Raw genomic sequence first — 13090 nt, 5'->3', positions numbered from 1 at the left:
CTCTGACACATAGTGTGCTATATGTCAATATCTTGCTCCACTCTGGGACTTGTGCAGGTGACCGGATGCTACATGTCACCATCTTGCTCCACTCTGGGACTTGTGCAGGTGACCGGATGATACATGTCACTAACTGTCTCCACTCTGACTCCTGCTGCATAGTAGCAACTGTCTCCACTCTCACCTGCACAACAAGTCCCAGAGTGGAGCAAGTTGGTGACAGAGCACCTCTCCCTCCCCCCATACTCTCCCCTCTTCCCCCCCCCCCTCTTCTCTCCCCCTCTCTTTTCCCTCCCTCTTCTGGCATGGTCAGTACAGAAATCTCTCGATCGTGGAGGGGTGAGAGGGAGTAATAAACATGGAGTCCCTAATGTGTCTATGTATTTATTTCTAATAAAGTATTTTTATCTGTGATTTTTTTTTTAACCCTTTATTAGAGACTAGAAGGTGGCCCGATTCTAACGCATCAAGTATTCTAGAATTTATTGTGTAGTTAATGTATGATTTTTGTTATATATATATATATAGATGTTGTTGTGTGTAGTTGCCAAGTGTTTGTGTAGGGGCTGTAAATGTTCTGGGTGTTGTCTGGGTGGGGGTGTGTGAGAGCGGTGTTGTTTGTGTGGAGCGCTGTGTGTGCGTTGCGTTGTTTGTGGAGCGCTGTGTGTCTGCAGTGTTGTCTGTGTGCGGTGCTGTGTGTGTTGCGCGGTTTGTGTGGGTGTGGGGTGCGTGTGTGTGTTTTGGGGGAGGTATGTTTTGTGCAATGTGTGTGTGTTGCGCGGTATGTGCGTATATTTGTGTATGCTGCGGTGTTTGTGTGTTGGGTGTTGTGTATGTGCGGCGTTGTCTGTGTGTGTGGGTGTCTGTGTAGGGCGGTGTTTGTGGTTCCAAGTGTGTGTGTGGTGTGTTGTGCAGTGCGCGTGTGGCAGTGTGTGTGTGTGTTTTGGGGGGAGGTGTGCACCCCCATCGTGCTCCATCCCCCATGCTGCGCACCCCCCATCGTGCTCCATCCCCCATGCTGCGCATCCCCATCGTGCTCCATCCCCCATGCTGCGCATCCCCATCGTGATCCATCCCCCATGCTGCGCATCCCCATCGTGCTCCATCCCCCATGCTGCGCACCCCCATCGTGCTCCATCCCCCATGCTGCGCACCCCCATCGTGCTCCATCCCCCATGCTACGCACCCCCCATCGTGCGCCATCCCCCATGCTGCGCACCCCCCATCGTGCTCCATCCCCCATGCTGCGCAGTCTCTATCGTGCTCCATCCCCCATGCTGCGCACTCCCAATCGTGCTCCATCCCCCATGCTGTGCACCCCCCATCGTGCTCCATCCCCCATGCTGCGCAGCCCCCATCGTGCTCCATCCCCCATGCTGCGCAGCCCCCATCGCGCTCCATCCCCCATGCTGCGCACCCCCCATCGTGCTCCATCCCCCATGCTGCGCAGTCTCTATCGTGCTCCATCCCCCATGCTGCGCACTCCCAATCGTGCTCCATCCCCCATGCTGTGCACCCCCCATCGTGCTCCATCCCCCATGCTGTGCACCCCCCATCGTGCTCCATCCCCCATGCTGCGCAGCCCCCATCGCGCTCCATCCCCCATGCTGCGCACCCCCCATCGTGCTCCATCCCCCATGCTGCGCAGCCCCCATCGCGCTCCATCCCCCATGCTGCGCACCTCCCGTCGCGCTCCATCCCCCATGTTGCGCACTCCCTGTCGCGCTCCATCCCCCATGCTGCGCACTCCCTGTCGTGCTCCATCCCCCATGCTGCGCACTCCCTGTCGTGCTCAATTCCCCATGCTGCGCACTCCCTGTCGTGCTCCATCCCCCATGCTGCGCACTCCCCGTCGTGCTCCATCCCCCATGCTGCGCACTCCCCATCGTGCTCCATCCCCCATGCTGCGCATCCCCCATCGTGCGCCATCCCGCTTGCTGCGCACTCCCCATCGTGCTCCATCCCCCATGCTGTGCACTCCCCATCGTGCTCCATCCCCCATCCTGCGCACTCCCCATCGTGCTCCATCCCCCATGCTGCGCACCCCCCATCGTGCTGCAGTCACACATCAGACAGTATACACGCACACCCCACTTCTGCCTGTGCCCTCCGGTAGGCGGTCCCAGCAGCTGTGCTGCACGCCGTGCTCCTCTGCCTTCTACCGACACGCACACATCCGATCGCATACACGCACACATCCGATCGCATACACGCACACATCCGATCGCATACACGCACACACCCGATCGCATACACGCACACACCCGATCGCATACACGCACACACACGATCGCACGGGAGACCACACCAGCGTACGCCGGCAACCCCAGCAATGCGAGGGTATGTGTCGGCTGGGTTGCCGGCGTACGCTGGTGTGGGCTCCCAGGGGTACAGCACTCACCTGGGAGTCGGGGCTCCGTGTCGGTTCGGGGAATGCGTGCGGGGGGCGGGCATGCAATGCGTGAGGGGGGCGGGGCGTGGCCGAGTTGCCAATGCGTGTGGGGGCGGAGCCTGAGTGAGCGGCCAATCCGTGCGGGGGGGGCGGAGCCGAGGCGAGGCGAGCGGCAATGAGAAGCTTGTCGCGGTAACGACAGAATTTTGGAGCAAGACAGACAGACAGACAGAATAAGGCAATTATATATATAGATTCTTAATGGCCGGGTCAAACTTGGCCTGACATTAAGAATCTCGGGCTTTATACCAGCTGGTAAAACATAGCCCCTTATTACCCAGCATGCCACCTGCCCACACCTTTTTTTTTTTTTACCCCTAGGGTTAGGGTTATGTGTTTGTTTGTTTTTCTTTTATTTATTGTTAATGAACTTGTATATAAAAAAAAAAAAAAAAAAAAGAAAATCGACATGGGTCTCGCCTATCGAGCACCAGACAGAGCATTTTACTGCTCACTCATGCCTACTCCTGACCACACAGCCAGCAGAACAAGTAATCAGATGACTCTAGTGTCTGCCGATTGCTTGTTATGTGTCCCCCTGCATACATCGCAGCGTGTGCGGGCTGTGATGTCACCTGTGTTCAGTCCAGCACTGGAGTCAGCTGATCTGAACTCAGCTGAACTCCAGCCCGCACACGCTGCGATGGATGCAGGGGGACACAGAGCAAGTAAGGCCTAAGCCACACGGCGAGAAAAACGGTGCGAGGGGAGTGAGATAAAACATCGCATTCCATTCGGACCAATATTAGCCTGTGTATCAGCGCACATGAGCGATTATTTTCTCAGCCCTTATCGGACCGAGAAAACAATCGCAGCATGCTGCAACGGTAATGCAAGACACTCTCTTTTTTACCCATTCAAGTGTATGGGGTGAGAGAAAAATCGCACTGCCCTCACGGTACATCGGTGTACAGCGAGTGCAGAGCGAGAATCGCAATAGCCGACTACGGAGGAGAGAGGGAGAGAAATAACTCCCACCCCTCCTCAGTGCCGGCCCGCCCGCCCCTCCGCAGCGCTGGCCCGCCTCTCCTGAGTGCCGGACCGCCTCCCGCAGCTGAGGTCCGCTCGCACAGTCGGACCTCAGTCGCATGACACTCAGCTCTGCTGTACTGCCAGCGTGAGCCAAGTGTCATGCGAGGGGATCGCAGTAATCCCCGTGTGGCCCCGGCCTGATCGTCTGACACTGGAGTCTGCTGATCTGAACTCAGCTGAACTCCATACCACACAGCCCGCACACTGTCACACGTGATCGGCAGCAGGCAGTGACTGCTGTTAACCTGCATCGATTGCAGCGTGTGCGGGCTGTGAGATCAGGAGTCAGCTGACTCCAGTGCCGGCCGATAAATTCTGTGTCCCGCTGCAGAAGGATCCGGTAAAATAACGGTTGCATGCGCTACACATTTAATCCACAGGATCCGGTCATATGCGGTTTGCGTTTAAACGCTGATGTGAAAGTAGCCTGCAAAATGCATGCCACACGAATGATACGGACGACAACCAGACTAGGCAAGAGGGGAAAAAGCAATCTCATGATCCCTTCATTTTTTTCCCTTCCCCCAATTATTTTTTTCACATGTTGCGTCGGCTAATACCGTGTTTTTCGCTTTATAAGACGCACTTTCGTTCCCCCAAATATTTGGGGAAAGTAGGGGGTGCGTCTTATAAACCGAATATACAGATTATATACTGCAGGGTCCAGGGGAGGTGGAGGCCGCTCTGGAGCTGTGCTGGGGAGGTTGGTAGAGGCTTGTGAAGCTGCGGGTGGCAGCCTTTAATCTCCTGCACCCGCTCATATAATATGCACAGCCGCTGTCCACCACTGTGGTGCTGAAACTGCACCGCGGCGATGGGCTGGTGGAGCTGCGCATATTATCTGTCTGTGCTTACCTTTGATCACACATGCCCCCTCCCCCTGTGTTAGATATGGCCCCCATGCTGCTGCCCATAGTAAAATAATAAACTCTTTACTCACCTCCTCCAGCGTGTCTGCCCAGTCTCCCTCCTGCTGCTGTGATCTTGCACGCAGAGATATCTCTCTCTGCTGTCCCGATCACATGACTGGCACTAGAACCAGGAAGTAGGAAGTGCAGGAGACACTGGAGGAGCTCAACCCCGAGGAGGGTGACACCAGACAGGACACTGCTGCAGAAGGTAAGGAGTTTATTTTTACTAAAAGCAGCAACATGGGGGCGATATCTAACGGTGGGCCTGTGGGCCCGCAAACGGTGGGCCCGTGGGCCCGCAAACGGTGGGCCCGTGGGCCCGCAAACGGTGGGCCCGTGGGCCCGCAAACGGTGGGCCCGCAAACGGTTACTGGGGGACGTGTTCAATATAAGGTGGCCATATCCAGATTAAGGTGGCTAATTTTAGGATGAGGGGGCTATGAGGGACATATACCCTATATTACTAATTAGACGGACACTGGCATTATAAGACGGACCCCATTTATTAAAAAATTCTCTATTCCTTCACCAAATTTGGGGGTGCGTCTTATAATCAGGTGCGTCTTATAAAGTGAAAAATACGGTAATTAATTTCTGTACACACACACACACACACACACACACACACACACTCACAAAGAACTATATGAGAACAAGCAGAAGATAGACGCTTCTTCCCCTGGTTGTGAAGAGCTGCAAGCTTCTGCTGTCTCTATTGTGATTGCTCTCAGTGCATCCACAAGGAAGAGGCAGGGAGGAGAGTTTGGGTGGAGAGGAGAGTGGGTGTGTTAGACACAGTGGGTGTGGTGTGTTAGATACAGCCCTAGAGCCACAAAGAATTATGGGAGTTGTAGGAACTGAACCCAGCAAGTCAGAAGAGAGATTAACCCCATCAGAGCTGGAGCCAGCAATGAGGATATACTGCTAGAGCACAATAAAAGGTAATATTGCTGAAAAAACATAATAGATGTGTGGAGAGGCACATATTAGCAAGATTTATCAGGAAAAAAAAAAAAAAAATCAGTTTTGGTAACTGGACAACTTCTTTAAGGAGCTTTTGAGATAATTGTCAAATTACTTTTGGGGTCTTTAAAAAGAGGCAGCTACATATTAAATATCAATTACATATTATATAGCAATCAAAAAAGGAGGACGGCGATCAGCGGCAGGAGGGGGGACAGGAGCAGAAAATGAGCCCGCCCATATGGCCAACACAGGTAATTAGCATACCTAAACGCCAAGTTTTAAAGTTATTTTTGGGGTCTGGAAGGGGAGTCAGGGCCAAGGTGCACCTTCCTAGAATGCAGCCCAGGAGCTGCAGAAGGTGATTATTTTAGTTTAATAGAGAAAAATGTGGTGACAGGTTTCCTCTAAAGAGCTGTTATTCTGAAACCCTTACTCTAAGGCCTAAGCCACACGGCGAGAAAAACAGTGCGAGTGGAGTGCTATAAAACATCGCATTCCACTCGGACCAATTCTAGCCTGTGTGTCAGCGCACATGAGCGATTATTTTCTCAGCCCTAATCGGACTGAGAAAACCATCGCAGCATGCTGCGATTGTAATGCGAGACTCTTTCTCTCGCACCCATTCAAGTGAATGGGGCGAGAGAAAAATCGCACTGCACTCGCGGTACACCGGTGTGCCGGCCCGGCCCCTGCAGCTGAGGTCTGCTCGCACGAACGGACCTCAGTTGCAAGGACACACGCATGACACTCGGCTCTGCTGTACTGCCAGCATGAGCCGAGTGTCATGCAAGGGGATCGCAGTAGTCCCCGTGTGGCCCCAGCCTTATTAGGATGTGACTAACCTCAAATTAAGGCCCCCTTCACATACACGTGTCTCCGGTACGTGTTAGGTTCGTTCCTGCACGTACCGGAGACACGGACACACGTACTGCAATGTTAATCATTGTATGGAGTTATACGTGCGTTATTCCATACGGTGCGTGTGTGCGATACGTTTGTTTGTCCGTAAAACACAGATGCATGTCCGTTTTCCTCACGGAACACGCACCCACTAAACTCAATGGGTCCGTGAGCACACGTATGTGACACTGATGTATCTCCGTTTGGTCAGTGTCCGTTTTGTGCTTTTTTGAAGCGATGTCAGTCAATCTTTTTTTTCCTGTGTAGGTTAGTCAATCTCCCTCAGTCCGTCGGTCAGTCTCTCCCCCTTTCTCATACTCACCGATCCCTGATGCGGCGCAACACAGCTGTTAAAAAAGCTCCGGCGGCTTTTACTATTTTGAAAATGCCGGCCGCCCATTATTCAATCTCGTATTCATTGCTTTCCCCACCCACCGGCGCCTATGATTGGTTGCAGTGAGACACCCCCCCACGCTGAGTGACAGCTGTCTCACGGCAATCAATCACAGCTGCCGGTGGGCGTGTCAATATCGAGCAGTAAAAAAATAAATAAATAAATTGGGGTAATAAGTAGTTAATGGCAGCAGCCCAGAGCTGCCACTAAGTCCAAGATTAATCACGGCATGCGTCTCCCCGAGACACCTTCCATGATTAACCTGTAAGTTAAAGTAAATAAACACACAGTGTCAAAAAATCCTTTATTTGAAATAATAAACAATAAAAAACACCCTCGTTCACCACTTTATTAAACCCCCAAAACCCCTCCATGTCCGGTGTAATCCACAGAGGTCCCGCAACGCTCTCAGCTCTGCTACATGAAGCTGACAAGAGCTGCAGTAGAACACCGCCGCTCTTGCCAGCACCACACAGCAACTGAAGTGAATCGCATGATCAGCGATGACGTCAGTCAGGTTACTCGCGGCCACCGCTGGATCCTCCAACTGTGACAGCAAGTCGCCCGAGTGACGATGATGAAGTCACAGGTGAGTTGCGGTTTCGGGTGGAGGACTCCAGCTAGCCGCGGGTAGCCTGAGTGGCAGCAGCACTAACTGCGCTGCTCACTTCAGTCACTCAGGGGATTAGCTGTCACCAGTGAGTCCTTCAAGGGTGACCGCTAATCAGTACGCCACACACAGACAGAGCCGCGGTATGACAATGAAGTCGGGTGAAGTTCACCCGAGTTCATTCTCATCGCACGTCACTGTCTGTCTGCTATCAGCGGGCATGTAGCATCGATATTGTGCATCACACACGGAACATTTCACACGGACAACACATGGAAATTACACGTACGTATCTCACGCACACACGGACATTCCACACACACACACACACACACACGGCTAGCATACGCCATCACACGGATGTCACACGAACCGGAGAAACTCCCAAAAAAACGGAACACGGACCCGAAAAACGGAACGTAAGACACGCACGTGTTTTTCACGTGCGTGTGAAGGGGGTCTAAAGCTGTGCGTTTGCACCTTAAGTCAATATTGGGTCATTCCATGTCAAGTGGACCAGTGGTCCCCACTCGACCTTCTACGATTTTGTTGAAAATTTATAAGGATGTACATGTATGTTTGAAAAGAGGTTCTGTAAATTTTTAGGGCCAGATCTAAAATACATTGGGCACTGTTGACCTTTCACTGGAGGTTCCACCAAGCCTGCGGCTTCAGCTAAGAGGATTTTGCAAACTTTGGCACATAGCCATTAGAGTTCTATACTGGCTATGATGCTGAAATTTGGCATACTAACTCTATCTTTTGCTGCTAAACACGATAAAATTATTACCGGCTATGCCAAAACAATATTTCGGCCGCAATTCTGTGTCAAAGTAGCTTGTAAAACACCTCGCATAAAATTTATGCCTAACTTTGCCCACATATAACTCAAGACCAAAAACCAATAGTAACGGGTGCTTTGCCCTGTACACCAAACATCTACATGACTTTGCATTGCTGCAATATCACGGTCAAAGCATATGTATTTGTGGAAATATTCACACCCACATATGATGACTAACTTAAACCCGAATTTTACCTATTTTTAGGTCAAATTTCTCAAAAAGGGTACCCCTAAAATATATTAATTCTGATATTATAAAGAGCACATTTTTCTCTACAAGGATCATTGTAATTTTTTTTTGGAGTCTCTCAGTTTAAGAAAAGAAAAATGCCACTGAACTTGGTGTTATTTATTAATACGCAATGAATGGTAACTGCACTACTCAAACCCTTGCGTTGGTCCATGGTGGTTATACCAAAACCAATTCACTAAGAATTGGTATTCTAATCCTATTAAGAATTGTAATAATGCTGTCTTTCGAGAACTGGCAGCCCCATCGCCTAGGAGCCATGGCCGATGGGCATAAATTTTATGCGAGGCGTTTTACAAGCTACTTTGACACAAAATTGCGGCCGAAATATTGTTTTGTCATAGCCGGTAATAATTTTATCGTGTTTAGCAGCAAAAGTTGAGCTAGTATGCCAAATTTCAGCATCATAGCCAGTCTAGAACTCTAATGGCTATGTGCCAAAGTTTGCAAAATCCTCTTAGCTGAAGCCGCAGGCTTGGGGGGCCTCCAGTGAAAGGTCAACAGTGCCCAATGTATTTGAGATCTGGCCCTAACAATTTACAGAACCTCTTTTCAAACATACATGTACATCCTTATAAATTTTCAACAAAATCGGAGAAGGTCGAGTGGGGACGATTTTTAAAACTGGTCCACTTGATGTGGAATGACCCTATTGATTATACCACATGCATTACAAAGATTGGCTGATGACTGGTTCATGCAGCTTTATCTATCCCCCATTTTTAAAAGATGGTTGGACCGTTGTAAATAACTATTTGAACTTTGTGTAACCCCCACGTCACTCCATTGGAGATTGTAAGCTCTCAGGAGAAAGGTTGGCTTTATTTTTGCTTTAATTATTGTATCTTCAATAACTATTACTTATGTTTGTTTCTATATGAACCTCTGAATTGTAAAGCGTTGCAGAATATATTGGCACTATAGAAATAATTAGTATACAATTGTATCTTGAATATTTTTGTAAACATTAAAAGTTGAAAACTTGGAAACCTGGAGTTTCGCACTTTGAAGCCGGGTGAACACGTCCTGACTTCAAACTGAAGTAGTGTGCATGACCCAAACTCCAGGGTCATGAGCACTGAGCCGAAATCCAGCATCAGACGCGATTACAGCGGAGAGGGGAGTGGGATCATCCTCTGACGCTGCTCATTCATTAACATGATAGCACGCCCACAGGGGTGTACTAACCTGTTATTGGAACCGACTAGCCAGGGGAACTAATGCCCAGGGGGCTAGTGCCCTCGCTCATTAGCATATGGTAAAAGATCTTTACAAATACTTTTTCTAAATATCTCTATCTATGCTAGTGTATACAGGGATGTTTAGGCAGGGATTAGCAATATGCACCCAGAACTGCTCGTGGTTTTGGGTGCATATTGGACCTGACAGGTTCCCTTTAATTACAAAATGTAAGGTCCTGTTGAAATTACTTCCCATTTTCACAGAAAACACTTATGAGCTACTGACACAGCACAATCTGCTGCCCGGCATGAGAAGGGTCATTCCACGGTAACTTGCTTTACATTCACGAGCCAAAAACGGAGTTAATAATGGCTACAGACTGTTCTCTGAAGGCAGGCACAAAAATGAGTGAATGTATATTGTACATTGAACTATTCTCAATAGATTTCAACACAGTTTGATTTTTCAACAATAGAAATTAAATACAAATTACAATGTTATTGCTTGGTAACTTACGTTACTTTTCGTGTAACGTAAGGTACCAAGCAATAACATTGTATTTTGTATTTAATTTCTATTGTTGAACAATCAAACTGTGTTGAAATCTATTGAGAATAGTTCAATGTACAATATACATTCACTCATTTTTGTGCATGCCTTCAGAGAACTGTCTGTAGCCATTATTAACTCCGGTTTTGGCTCGTGAATGTAACGTAAGTTACCATGGAATGACCCAGAAACACATCCCTCTAGAGATAGTGTTGAGGAGAGCCAAAAGATGAAATACTTAATTAACCTCTTGACAAGAGATCGTGGGAAATATGTTGATTTGCATTACAAAATTCAGGTTTCAGATCATACACGACACCGATTTAAAGATGGCTGCCATTTCCTGTTCTCCACACCTTGCTTGGAATGCAAGGAATGTCCAGATGTACGAAGACCACCATATAAGGGAAGACCCCTGGTCAAGCTAGAAGACCAACCTAAAGATCATATAACATCATGGATTCCTCCACTGAAGTCAGACCCGCCCATCAACAGCAACACTGATCTCCCCATTGGCTAGCCCACGAACTGTCCCACTAAATGGGTATATCTGAACTTGTGTACGCCGCTAGCCTATATAAAAAGGACGCATGCTTCTTCTCTATCTCTTTGGCTGCCATTTTTACTGTGACCAAGAAGAGATATCATATCTGACTCTCTGGTGTGAATTATTTACGCATGCACTTGGTCTATACCAATTAGGCCAGGCATTAGGCAACTAGTGATCTCTGGTCAAGAGTTCACCCTAACATTAGGAAGGAGGTAGAGACAGGGATTAGTAGTAACAAAAGGCACATAAGAGATCAAGGTCTCTGATACTATAGAGCAGAAGTAAAGCTATGTGCGCACGCTGCATTTTTGTGCAGTTTTGGTCCCAAAACTGCATGCATTTCCTTCCCCAGCAAAGTCTATAACATTTCATTTTTGCTGTCCGCACAGTGCAGTTTTTTTTGGCTGCGTCTTTGAGGTGATCACAAAGATGAAACATGTCAATTCTTTCTGTATTTTTGCCAGCGTTTTTGAGCCCTTCCAGTTAATAGATTTGACTTAAACACACTGGGCAAAAAAACGCTGTAAAAAACGCCGTAAAACGCAGCAAGAAATGCATGCCAAGGGAGCGTTTTTTAGGGACCAAAAATGTGCATCTTTGTTGTCACCACAAAGATGCAACGTGCGCAAATAGCCTTAATATTCAGGTGTGAAACTGCTTTAGAACTACAAGGTCTTTCACATTTGCTGTAAGCTTCTTATGACAACATCCAGATAGCTTATAGTGAAGTGATAGCATAAGTCCTCGGATCCACTTGCGTTTTGCGTATAAAAGATCAGATTGCACTCGCACCAGTGCAAAACTATGGGGCAGTGTTCATCTGTGATTAATAATTTCACATGCCATGTTGGCATGAGAAATGAATCGCAGCATGCTGCGTTTGGCAGCGAGTCTCGGCTCACACACACACATAACAACCCATACAGGTCTATGGCTGCGTGTGAAACATCGCACTGCACTCGCATGCTATCCGACCGCAGTGTGATGTACACAGAGATAGGGAGAAAGTACTGACCCCCTCTTCTCCGCAGCTGTGATACGACTGCAAGATCACAGCACAGTCGCATGACCTCACAGCAGAGGGTCAATGGCATATCGCTTCCAATGCTCTCACATCGGAAGCTATGCACAAGTGGAATCGAGCCCTAATAGTGACACTGGCTGTGACATTCTCTGTAGCTTAGAACAGTAATGGGAAAGATATTGATAATGAAAAAGAAATAACTATTGAGCACTGATTTAGACAATGGACAACAGTGCTCATATTTTACAATAATGGCATGGCCACAAGAGTCTTCACTTACAGTTAAAGTTCTCTCCAGTTTGCCAGTGACTGTGCTGAAACAGTAGAGCACAAAATCCTCTCCTACACAGTAAATCCACTCTCCTCTGGGCGATAATGTGCAGCACACGAAGTCACCACCTTCTCTCTTACCGGAGCTGAAGCTTCTTACAATCTATGCGGCATTAAATGGAAAAGTTACAATTAGCTTACAGTTTTGTGTTACAACATATCCAGAACAATCCATAACTCATCGTTCCTAGAGCTTAGGTTATAACCAAATGTCTACTACTCATTCTTTAGATAAAAGCAGCTCCCATAGTACCCATGTTCCAGCACTTTAACTCTTACCTGTCCTTGCATGTTCATAATCACCACAGTGTTTGATCTGTTACACACAACAAAGTGCTCGGGATTTTTCGGCAAAAGGATAACACTGTTTACGGTAATGTCTGTTCCAGCAGTGCTGCCAAGGGACTTGAATGTATTGGCACATTCTGTGGTCTTTACGTTCCAAACCTGGATTAATAAATAAATTTAATGGTGAGACAATCAAGCGTTATACAAGATTCAGAAATTAATATGGCATTAGCTGAAACAACACCAATTATAGCCTGAAATAATCAAGGGAATAATATTGATTATCCCACAACACTGCTGTCTATAGAGGGATATATTAGGTAAGAAGTGGTCAGTTGAAAAATCGACAAAAATAAGTGTCTAAATGACTAATAAAAGCAAAATTGTGATGTAAAGAAAATGACAGGTCTTTGGTGTGGTCCCAGCATGCAGTTGTGAGTGCCCAAAAACGTGTTCCAAGGAAGGACAACGGCTGAACCAGCAAAAAGGTCTTGGGCGCCTAAGTAAGTAATAACACAAATGGCTAAAACCCACCCATAATGCTATGAGAGGGGAAGGTACCATAATTTATTATTATTATTATTATTATTATTAATAGTAAATAAATAACAACAACAACAACAACTAATATTAACCCCTTAGTGACGGAGCTAATTTTCACCTTAATGACCAGACCAAATTTTGCAATTCTGACCAGTGTCACTTCATGAGGTTATAACTCTGGAACGCTTCAACGGATCCTGGTGATTTTGAGACTGTTTTTTCGTCACATATTGGACTTCATGTTAGTACCAAATTTAGGACAATA

At 47.7% G+C, this 13090-nt stretch overlaps 1 protein-coding gene across 1 annotated transcript in view; it reads right to left on the bottom strand.

Annotated features, from left to right (window-relative positions):
- SMU1 (SMU1 DNA replication regulator and spliceosomal factor) overlaps positions 1-13090 on the bottom strand; it is a 67409-nt gene that overhangs the window by 3250 nt on the left and 51069 nt on the right. The window contains exons 10-11 of the mRNA XM_075337789.1: positions 12274-12441; positions 11945-12097 (exon numbers count right to left, since the gene is read on the bottom strand). Of these exons, the coding sequence (XP_075193904.1) occupies positions 11945-12097; positions 12274-12441 (321 nt within the window). The remainder of the gene's footprint in view (positions 1-11944; positions 12098-12273; positions 12442-13090) is intronic.

The sequence above is a fragment of the Anomaloglossus baeobatrachus genome, chromosome 1 (genome assembly GCF_048569485.1).
Source record: "Anomaloglossus baeobatrachus isolate aAnoBae1 chromosome 1, aAnoBae1.hap1, whole genome shotgun sequence".
Taxonomy (NCBI): domain Eukaryota; kingdom Metazoa; phylum Chordata; class Amphibia; order Anura; family Aromobatidae; genus Anomaloglossus; species Anomaloglossus baeobatrachus.
This window is presented reverse-complemented; position numbering and strand designations above follow the sequence as displayed.